Source organism: Trematomus bernacchii, unplaced genomic scaffold, assembly GCF_902827165.1.
Source record: "Trematomus bernacchii unplaced genomic scaffold, fTreBer1.1, whole genome shotgun sequence".
NCBI lineage: Eukaryota > Metazoa > Chordata > Actinopteri > Perciformes > Nototheniidae > Trematomus > Trematomus bernacchii.
In genome coordinates this window covers 33,862-47,520 of record NW_022987797.1, presented here as the reverse complement: position 1 = coordinate 47,520, position 13,659 = coordinate 33,862, and the positions used below count along the sequence as shown (strand labels likewise).

Here is a 13,659-nt window from a genome sequence, read left to right as displayed (position 1 = left end):
GTAAGAGTGAAAATGTATGTATGTAAAAGGAGAATGTATGTATGTAAGAGTGAAAATGTATGTATGTAAAAGGAGAATATATGTGTGTAAGAGTGAAAATGTATGTATGTAAAAGGAGAATATATGTGTGTAAGAGTGAAAATATATGTATGTAAAAGGAGAATGTATGTGCGTGAGAGGACCAGTATGAATTACGGCCTGTACGGCCCCTCATACTAACCTGTACTGGAGAGAGTATGTATTAAAAGCTCCATACTGTTTCAGAAATAATCCTTGATGTGGTTCTGAACATGATATGGCGTTTCATCGCTGCAGCATTTAGCTGAGTATCTCAGTAGAATTCTGAGCAGGCACAAGCTCCCCCTCCTCTTTTTTTCCTCCATTTTTTTCTTCTTTTAAATCTACGGACCCAGAATCAGCACTTCTCTAACAGGGCTGAAATAGAGGGGTATGAGGCATGGCTAGAATGGGTGATCTGTTTTGTATTTTGAGCACTTCATGCACATGTTTTTATATATTTGTATATATCTGAGACGTACAATATATGCCTACAAATAGTACAATAGGAGACCTTTAATACCTCTTGGGTTTTCTGTGCACACTGTTAAGCCCCCTTAGACAAGTGTACATTGTGATATTGTGCTATATAAATACAATTTCATTGGTTGATCGATTGTGCGCGTCAGCGATGTGCTCCGGTGCTTCAATAAGTAGCTCCACACTGCAGGTAAATGTCCTTAAAATTAAGTCCAACTTTGAAATGTAACTAAATTAAAGTCTGTACTGTTATTCCCACACATAAACATAACAGTCTGCAGTGAGCTGGTGGTCTCCTGTGCGCTCCACCTCCTCCTGTGCCAACTGCTAGCTTTCTCGTGATCACGAGGAACTAATTATTTCGCACGAGAAACTTTCTCTTGAGCACAAGTACGTTTTTCTTTTTGTCCATGTCCCTTTAGGGCAGGGGTGGGGAACCTTTTTCCTCTCAAGGGCCTTTTCAATTTTTCAACATCCTCCGAGGGCCGTACAAATTATTGACCTCTGCTTAAAAATACAAAAATCACAGCCCATTCATTTGGCCTTTCTTTCATGCTGTGAAAAGAAAAAGCAACCTCTTAATCCAGATATCTTACCATGACTTGCGCATGCACGCACGTGCACGGTTGTGGCATGACCACCAAAACAGAAAGATATGGACACAAGATGTGTGCAAATGTATTTGGTTTCCTATCCATGTGAAGATGATTTAAGTGGGGGGGGGGGCCTAACCTCCTCTAGGGGGGTCCGGGGGGCATGCTCCCCCGGGAAGATTTTTTTTTAAATGTTGAAGTTAAAAGCATCAATCTGGTGCACTTTGAGAGCAACATTAGGAGCTCTATGGATACATCTCTCAACACCCATATGAAACAGAACTGGAAGCAGATTTTCTTTTTCTTTATGGATATTTTACAAATCACTCCCCTTTCAAACTGTGTTCTTGTTTATTAATAACAACTTTCTTTTACTGTCATATAGTATTTTATACCTGTTTACTTTATTCTCTTATTTTTTTATAACTATAATGATCATATAAAGATGTGCCTTTACCTCACTGGTTGTAGAAGCTTCTTATATTCGTTAGCATAGCTACACTGTAAAAAAAAAACTCGTAAAAAAACGGTCAAAGTACTGGCAGCAGCGGCTGCCAAACAAAAACCCTTAAATTAAAGTAAAATACTTTAACTGAAATAAAGTGAATAAGCCATTAATTTACGGGAATTGTCCTTAAAGATTTTACAGGAAAACACTGTAATTTTACAGATTTATCCTCTCTTTTTACAGTCAATAACCTTTAATAAAAGTACATTACTAATACTTTAACGTACAAATACTCTAATTTTACAGATTTATCCTCTCTTTTTACAGTCAATAACCTTTAATAAAAGTACATTACTAATACTTTAACGTACAAATACTCTAATTTTACAGATTTATCCTCTCTTTTTACAGTCAATAACCTTTAATAAAAGTACATTACTAATACTTTAACGTACAAATACTCTAATTTTACAGATTTATCCTCTCTTTTTACAGTCAATAACCTTTAATAAAAGTACATTACTAATACTTTAACGTGCAAAAAACCTGTAAAAAAACGGTCAAAGTACTGGCAGCAGCGGCTGCCAAACAAAAACCATAAAATTAAAGTAAAAATACTTTAACTCAAATAAAGTGCAAAAGCAATTAATATACAGAAATTGTCCTTAACGATTTTACAGGAAACTTTCCTCTCTTTTCAAAATCCATTGTCTTAAAATGTTACATTCAAATACCTTAAATAAAGTTCGGATGAGAAAAACTGTTTTTTACTTTTTTTTTTATTAGATTTGTATGATCAAACACTAAAATAAATACAGAACCTAAAGTTCTACAGGTAGAATACTGTTATTTTACAGCTTTTTTCTAACATTTTCCAATCAAAGACATTCAATGAAAAGACATCACAAAATGTTCTGTCGGAAACAATTACTCTGAAAACTTAAAATATGAAAACTAATGAATACAGCATTTCATATTTAAACATCATACTTATAAACAGTAGAAACAAAAAGTAAGTTGAATTTTTTAAGAGTACTTTGAAACATTCTCAACTGAAAATAACAGAAATTACAAAATGGCGACATATGTTCACATTGTCAATTTGAAGGAGCAGTGTGCAGGATTTAGTACGTCTAACAATGGGGATGTAGGTTCCAACCAATGGATAACTTGTTCACTCACCCTCCTATCCCAAGTTTGTAGAATGTATATTGGCTGCAAAAAACTTGAGGCCCAATCATGTTTCCTCTGTCCATTATGCACTACTGTAGACGTGGCAGTGCAACCTAGAGGACAAAAAGATCAGAATCAGAAACAGGTTTTTCACACGTATGAGGAATTTGACTAGGTGTCGTACATACACATATAAATAAAAAAAATTAAATAAAAAAAAGTACACAGATAGCGAACTATATTAAGAACACTGTAATAAAAATATAGTAAGATAGCAATAAAATAAAGCAGTAATATACATCGAAATAGAATGCAATAAATTATAGAATATAAAATATGTGCAGTAAGCAATATTTAAACATTGCATTATTTACCATCCTGTGATCTCCATTATGTAATGCATAGAGTCTGCGTTGTGGATGAGGTAAAGTGTCAGTGGGGGGGCCTTGTTGAGGTGGCGAGAGGTTTTGGTCCTGGTGGCGAGAGGTTTTGGTCCTCATGGAGAGGTTCTGGTCAGGGCTCGAGCTTAAGGACCTCCCGTCGTCCCGGGGCCGAAAAAAATCGGGTCGGGGAGGATACAAATTAATTTTGGGACGAATTTGGGACGAGAGTTAAAATAAAAATACCCTGCTAACTCTACTACGAACGGCGATGAAAATGAAACTGACTGCACGTTTTGTGTAGTACACAGTTATTAAACCTCCTTGTCAACATAAACACACACAAAGCATTTAGCAACCCGCGAAACACACACACACAGTACGTAGCTACAGCTGTCAGCCAGCCGCACAGCTGTGATGTAACTACCATTTTTTTTACCCCGGAGCGGTGCGGAGAAACAAAACGTAACTTATGAAGCAGCTTTTGACGGCGCGCTATGCATGGAGCACCCTAGAGGGGGTTTCCAGACATGTCATTGCAGCTGAGATGAGAACTCTCCATCGTATTTAGTCCTTAGCAATATGCTTCGCCTCTCCCCATGTAGGGATGGGTACCGAGCCCCGGCATTAAACGGGCCGCGGGCCGGAATTATTAAAGACAGTGGTACCAACAGTGGTCTTTTTATCGGTACTGGAGACATTTAAAACATATGTCATATGTATTATTGCTACATGAACATTATATTGCAGTTTTAGTTTCGCCAACTCCGTTTCTAATATGCAATAAGACTACAAAATGCGTCTATGATGTATTTTCGATCTTTCCAATCCAGACAAGAGAGCTCTCTCTCCCGTCTGTGTGCGAGGGGGCGGGGCAGTTTGTAAAGGTCTCCTGACTGTGTTACAGACTGTCATCCTGGTTAGTGGTTACTCTGGGTTCTGTCTTCTGTCTTCAGGACAGAGTGTTGGATTTTTTTGTTAATCGGATGGGACTTGATTGGATTAACGAGTAACTTTCTCGCTTGTGTGTTTTTTTTTAATATATTTGGCCTTTGTTTATGTGTTTGACTGATTTACTCAAATAAAAAGGTTGATGAATTATCATCTAATGATTTGTATGATGTTTTATTTATGTTAAAGGTCACTTTGAATGATTTTAACTAATGATAATGTAGAAAAACAAATATTTTAAATTCGGGATGATCCACATTAATTTCGGGACGGCTTAGATTGTATTTCGGGACGGTTCCGGGAGGATGGTGAAAAAAGTTAGTCGAGAGCCCTGGTTCTGGTCCTGATGGAGAGAGGTTCTGGTCCTGATGGAGAGAGGTTCTGGTCCTGATGGAGAGAGGTTCTGGTCCTGATGGAGAGAGGTTTTGTTCCTGATGGAGAGAGGTTCTGGTCCTGATGGAGAGAGGTTCTGGTCCTGATGGAGAGAGGTTTTGGTCCTGATGGAGAGAGGTTTTGTTCCTGATGGAGAGAGGTTTTGGTCCTGATGGAGAGGTTTTGGTCCTGATGGAGAGAGGTTCTGGTCCTGATGGAGAGAGGTTTTGGTCCTGATGGAGAGAGGTATTGGTCCTGATGGAGCGCAGCCTCCTGCCAGAGGGGAGGGGGGTGAACAGTTTGTGTCCAGGGTGGGAGGGGTCGGCCACTATCTTCCCTGCCCGCCTCAGGGTCCTGGAGGCATGCAGGTCGTGGAGGGATGGCAGATTGCAGCCGATCACCTTCTCTGCAGAGCGGATGACACGCTGCAGCCTGCCCTTATCCTGGGCTGTGGCTGCAGCGTACCAGATGGTGATGGAGGAGGTGAGGATGGACTCCATGATGGAGGTGTAGAAGTTCACCATCATCGTCTTTGGCAGGTTGAATTTCTTCAGCTGCCTCAGGAAGAACATCCTCTGCTGGGCTTTTTTGATGAGGGAGCTGCTGTTCCGCTCCTATTTGAGGTCCTGGGCGATGATGGTGCCCAGGAAGCGGAAAGACTCCACAGCAGTGACTGGGGAGTCACACAGAGTGATGGTGAGCCACACAGAGTGATGGGGGCGGGCGGGGCTGCGTTCTTCCTAAAGTCCACAACCATCTCCACTGTCTTGAGAGCGTTGAGCTCCAGGTGGTTTTCCCCACACCAGGTCACCAGATGGTCCATCTCCCACCTGTAGGCAGACTCGTCCCCACCAGAGATGGGTCCGATGAGCGTGGTGTCGTCTGAACTTCAGGAGCTTGACAGACTGGTGACTGGAGGTGCAGCTGTTGGTGTACAGGGAGAAGAGCAGAGGGGAAAGAACGCAGCCTTGAGGGGAACCGGTGCTGATGGTCAGAGACGTGTTTCCCCAGCTTCACGTGCTGCTTCCTGTCAGACAGGAAGTCTGTGATCCACCTGCAGCTGGGAGAGCTTGTCCTGCAGCAGAGCTGGGATGATGGTGTTGAAGGCAGAGCTGAAGTCCACAAACAGGATCCTGGCGTAGGTTCCTGCTGTGTCCAGGTGCTGGAGGAGGAAGTGAAGTGATAACTATTAGTAAACCATAATGATGGATGTTATTATCAGCAGCTGCCAATAGATCCCCTAAATCTTGTATGAACACACACACACACACACACACACACACACACACACACACACACACACACACACACACACACACACAATTGAGAGCATCCCAAGGGCATTGATTACTTCATAAGTTTAGAAGGGGGGAACATAGTCTAACAACAGTTAGCTTTTGTTAATTTTACCTTGAGCCAACAGGCGCGGGCAGTTCTCATTGGCAGGTTTCTTCGATGACGTTTATATTAACCAATCAGGAGTGTTGTGGACTCATTCCAAACATGCCTGACTTGTCTGCTGTGTTATGGCTGAATGTCGGCCAGAATCCGAAAACCATGCACATTATACTGCATGAAAGACTAAGGCTTATTACTGTATATTGACCAATGGGAGAAAAAAACACAGCAACAGAACACATCAATAAAACAAGGATAACTGTGACTTATTGTTGAGTAAATAACAGTGTGTGTTTTAAACCTGGGTCCTCCCTGCAGAGATTTCTCCACTTTCTAAGATTTTTATTTTTTTTAATGATATTGTCAACTGTAGATGTTTACAATATAGTAAGTTAGGAATTTAATGAAAACATATTTATTTACTTTTGTTTCAACATTGGATATTTTGTGTTTGTGGTGGATTCAATCGAATATTGAGAAAATGATTTATGTAAAAATGTTTTACTTTACATTTTTTTTGTTTGACGCTTTTTTTTACAGTTTTATGTTTACCTTAAAATTACAAAGAAATATCTTAAAGTCTTATAATAGTAATACACTTTTATATTACGAGTTACATATTTAATTACAGATAATACTTTTTATTTTACGTACATCTGCATGTATTTTCTGAAAGTGCAAAAATACTGTAAATATTATATAGTAAATGTACTGTAAAAAAAAATGAAATAATCGTTATTTGTTGTTATTGTCAAAATATTTAAAATAATGTTTTGGATTGTTAATTTATAGTTAATATCTGTCATTTTACAGGATTTTGCAAGTTATTTAAAAAAACATGATAATTACTATAAAAATTTACAGTTATTTCCTGTAAAATTACGATCTTTTTTTACAGTGTAGCTAACCAGATGCTAATAACAACAAAGTTATTGAGTGTATGATCAGTATGACAGATAATAATAATAATAATAAATTCAATTTATAAAGCACCTTTAATTGCTAGCAGCAATCCCAAGGTGCTAATGAACAGATGAACAGATCGCCACTGGGCTTTCAACTAAGACACAGCCACGCACAAACTGCGGCATGTGTACGGCTCCTTATGGCTACTGCAATTTTTGGAAGTGCCAGAGCCGCGTTCTAGTGCTCTCCGACAGAACTGCACCCCTGTCAGACGAGACATATACCACGTGATGACACGTTAGGCTCGTGTTGTGTTCAAGGACCCTGACCTTGGCCAGAAAAAACAGGCACTCGCTTGTTTAATTTTTAAATTACCTCGAGGGCCGTACCAAATGGTCTCGCGGTTCCCCACCCCTGCTTTAGGGGCTCCGTAGAGGGTAAAGCTGGGTAAGGCAGTTTATTGTTGGTGTCCTTACCCAAATACTGAAATCCTTTTTAATTACTTGATCAAACCAACAGTTTGTGTCTTGGGCCTCACACAGGGCACCAAAATGTAGCATGAATTGCTTGTAGCAGATTTAATAATATGTACCAAATATGTCTTAGTGATTTACAACTTAAAGTGATATATCATAAACACAGGATTGTTATTAAAGATGAATGAAAGTGAGGAGACTCAAAACTCTTAAATTACACATGGAAATATGGAATATCTTAACAACAACATAACTAGTTAGGTTAGCATTCAACAGCACAAGTTTGAATATGTAATTACTTTTTCTACATCAACTTCTTCAAGACAAAAACACTTCATTAGCGTATTCAGTCGACTCTGTTTGCTACAGGTGAGCCCACCGAGGAACGGTAAGGATGTGAGGCTGAAGCTGTTGCTGCGCAGTGAGAGCAGCTCCGTCAGGTCGCTCTCCGTCAACATCAGCGTCCAGGCGATGACCTACAACGGCTTCCCGGCCGCGAGCATCCAGACCGAGGTGAAGGACAAGATACTGCGGCCCGGGAAAGGTGATCCTCTGCTGCTCTGATGGGGCTGTTTAGTTTTGGAGGCGGATGTCTAAAAGTCTGGTAACATCTAACTACAGAGACAAATAAAGTAACCTAAGCTAAATGAAACCAAAATCTTAACGTCTAAACACTGCAACTCGACTGAAGGTAATACATATTATAATAACTTAGTTTGGGGATGGAAGTTACATTTGAGGAAAAAAAGAGTTTTCTGTTATTAAAGGGGTACATTTAGGAGAAAACAGCTCTGATATTCCCTGCTTGACGTGTTATATTTACACAAAAATATTCACATTTACAGTGGTTGAACACATTTTCTTTTTTAAATACCACAATGCATAAACACTTCAGTACAAGTAAAAGTCCTGGAATCAAAGCTTTTAGTAAAATGTTGTAACTTTGGTTAAAGTATAAGTGTAAGCATCAATATTTTTCAAAGTAGGAAAAGTAAAAGTACCAAAAGTGTCTCCTTTAACTGTTAGTTTTATAAAATATTATATAATATTACTCTGACATTGTACAATAATACATTCACAAGAAAAACATCTCATAAACTCTTGCACTCCGACCTAACTTACCATGAGCATTGGGTGGGAATATCTGTATCTTTTTGTAGGATTTGCTGTTAACCTATATTAACTCTCCTTTTCTGTCTCCTGGAGATTTGTCTATCCGGATCCGAGTCCCATTCTCGGCCTACCATAAGCCCATGTTGGACTGTGACAGCTTGAAGGTTTCAGCCTTGGTGACGGACAAAGAGAGGCCCGACAACACGTACCTGGCTGTGGACGACGTTGTGCTGATCGACCCCCCCATCTCCCTCAAGGTCAGTAAAAGAGAATTATGTTTGGCCACCGGAAAAAACTAAAACGTTGACTCTAATTTAATGTATTATTTCAACAGATTGGATAATGTAATCGTCATTGTTTATCTCCCCCTTTCAACACTGTATCTCCAAATATATATTTAAAAAAAGGAATTCTGTCAACGACTGTCATCGTTCTTCTCATACTCAAAATCTTAGATTAAGTTTTGCTAAAATAAATGTGAAATGTGCGTTCAAGATGACCAGTTCTGCCAAAGTGAACCGTGCCACAAGAGGAGAGGTGATCTTCATGAACCCCGTGGTCACAGAGACGCTCACCAACTGCACTCTGACCCTCTCTGGGAGTGGACTGGTGAAGGAAGAGGTGGAAGTCAAGTGTGTGTGTGTGTGTGTGTGTGTGTGTGTGTGTGTGTGTGTGTGTGTGTGTGTGTGTGTGTGTGTGTGTGTGTGTGTGTGTGTGTGACCACGAGTTTCACCCACAAACTGAGCCATTCTGAGTCTTGTTTTCACCTTTTGCTATTTGTGATCCCTGCAGGCTTCCAGACATAAAGCCAAACAACCGTCTTCGTGTCAACTTCTCCTTCGTTCCCTACAAGCGCGGTAAGAGGACTCTGGTGGCCGACTTCGACTGCTCCACCTTCAGAGACATCAAGGCCAGCTGCACCGTCAACGTCCAGCCTTCAAGATTTTAAACTCTTTATGAGTTTAGCCCCCCAAGGTTCGATTTTGGGCCCCATCCTTTTTCTACTGTACATACTGCCCCTAGGTTCAATTCTCACAAAACACAACATCCCCTTCCACTGCTACGCTGACAATGTACAGATCTATCTGCCACTCAATTCAAATGTTAACTCATTACAGCTATTGATGGACTGCTTAGCAGATATCAAATCCTGGCTGAACCAACATTTCCTCAACCTCAATGAGAGCAATACTGAGGTTATCTTTTTTGGACCCCAACCTCTAGCCTCCCAGGTTGATATTCTGGGCTCCCTCAAAAATAATATCCTCCCCTCTGTCACGAACCTTGGAGTGACCTTCAATAGCGCTTTTAAATTCGATAAGCAGGTCAGCAGCGTAGTCAAAACCTGCTTTTCTTAAATACGACTATTGGCCAAGACTAAGTCGTTTTTATCGTTTGAGGACCTGGTAAGGGTTGTTAATGCCTTTGTTACCTCGAGGTTGGACTACTGCAACGCTCTGTACGTGGGTATGGACCAGGCGTCAATTAAACGCCTGCAGCTAGTCCAGAACGCAGCTGCACGTCTACTCACTGGCCACAAAAAGCGTGACCACATCACCCCAATTCTGGCCTCACTGCACTGGCTTCCAATTCGGTTCCGAATTGATTTTAAAATCCTTTTATTTGTTTTTAAAGCACTAAATGGGCTGGCTCCGGCCTATATACTGTAGCTGAACTCCTCCAGCGCTACACCCCAACAAGAGCTTTAAGGTCTGCTGACCAGCTGTTGCTGATAGTGCCCAAGACCAGGCTCAAAACCCGAGGGCACCGAGCCTTCGCAGCAGCTGGCCCGAGGCTCTGGAACACTCTGCCCCTCCATGTAAGGTCGGCCCAGACCCTAGGGGTTTTTAAATCAACAGGAGTCCGGTTAACTAAAATGTCCGTGCGGAACAATACCCCAACCCATAGATCCGTGGGTGAATAATGTCAATCACCACATTACACACACCCCTTCACATTTACATTTGAATTTACATTAAAGTATTTCGTGAGGCTGTCTAAAATGTTTTTAAATATAATTAGGGTTGTAGTTGAAGAGTTTGTAAATTGCGTTGCCTGGCAACGCAATCGCACAACGTCACGTCCGTTAATTCCACATCCTCACCTCCACACACATGGATTAACATCGATTTAATACATTAATGTAGCCTTTGTTTCTGCTAAAAGAGGTGTCGACCAGCTAGGGAAACAAGAAAATCGGCGAAATCAAGTGTGATGATTAAAAAATAAATTAAAAACATCTCATTTTGACAATAAAAACCGACCAATAGGCGCGGTAGACCATTTGCTTGGCACTTCCGGGTATTTCTCCACTGGTTGGGCCATGTTAACAATACCGTGTAACTGTCACGTTTGAAGGGACGAAACCGTGACATATTCACGTCTCCCAGCATGGTAGATCGTCACATGTTCACGTCTTGCCGTGATACCGGGTTGCACGCAATATACACCGGATAGTGTCTACCCACACGAGACAGCTCCGTTTAGCTACAACCGCTGGAAAAGCTGCAGTACATATGCCGAGCCTGTACGTGGCGCTGTAACAAAAGCACAAAAGCAGCGAAGAAGAATGGTTGTCATGGCTGCACTTCTGTTTATTCTCCGAGGTGGGGGCCGAGGGAACCGGGCAGAGTTTTTCGCCGGTCAACGTGTGTTAAAGTTTAAATCTTCCGGACAAAATTATAAAAGGTCTTCTTTGTTATTTATTGAGCTTTAAAACAAATGAATAACGACTATATATAATAATAAAATACACGGAGCCTCTCTTTTTCCTCCCTCTCTTCTGACAGTGTCAGTGTCTGTCTCATGCAGCAGCTGATCCAGTAATGAGTTAGATACCATCTACAAGCTGATGCTGACAGCCCCGCTCCTGCCGCCCGCTTGTGGCAGACCACACTTCCACGCTCACCGGCAGGCCCGGACTGGCCATCGGGAGGACCGGGAGGGTGTGTGTATGTGTGGCGCGACTCGAGCGAGGCACACCTTACGTGTTGTTGTTGTTGTTGGCATCTGGTGCTAGCTAGCTGCGCTAACGGATATAAGGAGCTGTTTCAATGAAAACAGAGGAGCGACATGTCGCCGACAACTGCGCCGAGCACTTGACTTTATGCAGGTAGCCAGACAGTGGGACATTGTACGAAAAGTCAGCACACTCAGCACGGATAGTGCGCGCAACATGATTGCAGCGTCCAGGCAGCTCCCGTTCGAGCATATATGCCTTGAGCTGCACATAGCTCCAGCGATCCATCACAGTGTCTCCACATTCTCACACACACACACACACACACACACACACACACACACACACACACACACACACACTTTGTATTGTATTATTGTATGAGAGAGGTTCCAGGTTGATTTGAGGCGAATATTTGTAATGTTCAGAGCTTGTTGTGTTTAATATTCATGAGAATATTTGTCATTGTTCAAATGATAATAAACAAACATATAAAGCATATTTTTCCACTCATATGTTGATAAGAGTTTTAAAAACTTGAAAAATATCCCTCTAAGGTACATTTAGAACAGATAAAAAATGTGCGATTAATTTGCGATTAACTATGGACAATCATGCGATTAATCGCGATTAAATATTTTAATCGACTGACAGCCCTAATATATATATATATATATATATATATATATATATTTTTTAATAAACAAGGTAAATATTATATAATTGGTATCAGTAAAATGTATAATCTACAATAAAATCTCGTTTAAAATTGTGTTAAGATGTCTAAAGTTACTGATAAGTCACATGTTTCCTGCCTGGCCTTGCCCGTGTATCATTACCCTCTCTCGTCTGGGCGCTATGCACAGCGCCCAGACGAGAGTGCAGCAAGTGCAGGCAGCAGAAGCCAACGGTTGCTATCTTTAAACTATGCCGCCGAAACATAATTTCAGCCAATCAGCGTCGTCAAATCTGATGGTCACAGGGCGCCTACGTCAACGCCCGGTGCAGTCTGTGAGTTGTTTGGACTCGTATCCAAGGAGACAAAACAGGAAGCTGTCATACACTCTGGAAGCTATCATTAGCAGCGAATGAAAACTCAGTTTTTGACATAAAAATTGAATTATGGATCATCAATAATTGTTTTTGATCAGAATAACAGCAAAAGGTGAGCATATCTCCGTGTTTTGCTACCTAAAGCTACGACGTGTGATGTCTGTATTTGCTTCCCCTGTCGCGAGTTCTGATCGCTCAGTGATGATACTTATATTTCTAGAATCTGTGGAATCTCAGCTTGTTAGCTAAGCTTGTTTGTGCATTTCCGATAAGTATATCGATTGATTTATACCTAGAGTGCGTTAGCATTTTTTCGCTCAGGGCTCATTTAGACGCTTCTTGTGAGACTTGTGTTTTGTTTCGGTAAACATGGTTCATATCATCAGTTAGCTGCGTTTCCTCTGAGTAGGACACATGAATAGTTTATTACATTTTAAGAAGCCCTGAGACACAGTTTCGTGAGAAAAAAACGGGGGGGAAAAGCCCCTTAACAGGTTAAATGGGAATTCAATCATTTTAAGTAATTTTGAGTGTTCCCAAAGCCCCGGTGTTCTGCAGTTTGTGTGGGCCTACTGTACTGTTACACAGTTTATGCTGTAGAAACTATGTCCAGGACAAGGTGTTTGGAAGTTTTGGAAGATTCATAGCTAACCACACTGAAGATTATGGAGGTATTGATCAGTCTTCTCATATTTTTAAGCCTCAATTTGTCCTTTCCCCCCCCACCCCCCCCCCCCCTCTAACATCACCAGAAGTCATAATTTAAGGGGTCTTTTCTCACATTTTTTTACCGGGGGAGCATCCCTCCCTAATATTGTTTGGTCACCATTTCCACAGCCCCACCTTAAATATTTTCCACCAGCCGCCACTGGCTTTAGGGATCTTCAAAAGTACAACTATCAACTGTGAATTTACGTTCACATGTTATCTTGCTACTTTCATGGCGTACAACTTGTTGAAAATGTTCTGAAAATAAATAATACAAATTGTAATTTTAATAATAATACAAATAAAGTGTAGATACAATTGTACACTTCGAGAATTTGCACAGAGAACATGTACAATCTGGAGGACTGTTCTCACTTGTTGGGTGTATTTCTGGTAACCCAAGTGGTGCAGTTTGAACCTACGACATGTTTGATATTAGTTATAATTGAATAGAGAATAGTAAAGCTATTGTTGCTCCCACTTTGCAGCAGTCTAGCAAAGTTACTGCACTAGTTGTCAAAAAAGTATTGTAAGCATTTGTATGTATTTATGGACTTATTTTAGGTACTGCTACTGGGGGTTTAGGCGAGAT

At 40.9% G+C, this 13,659-nt stretch overlaps 1 protein-coding gene across 1 annotated transcript in view; it reads left to right on the top strand.

Annotated features, from left to right (window-relative positions):
* The window catches only part of LOC117497908 (protein-glutamine gamma-glutamyltransferase 5-like), a 42,652-nt gene extending 33,229 nt beyond the window's left edge, over positions 1-9,423 (top strand). Inside the window, exons 12-15 of the mRNA XM_034149942.1 lie at positions 7,604-7,778; positions 8,441-8,604; positions 8,843-8,979; positions 9,140-9,423. Of these exons, the coding sequence (XP_034005833.1) occupies positions 7,604-7,778; positions 8,441-8,604; positions 8,843-8,979; positions 9,140-9,296 (633 nt within the window). The 3' untranslated portion in view covers positions 9,297-9,423. The remainder of the gene's footprint in view (positions 1-7,603; positions 7,779-8,440; positions 8,605-8,842; positions 8,980-9,139) is intronic.
* Positions 9,424-13,659: the final 4,236 nt, after the last annotated feature.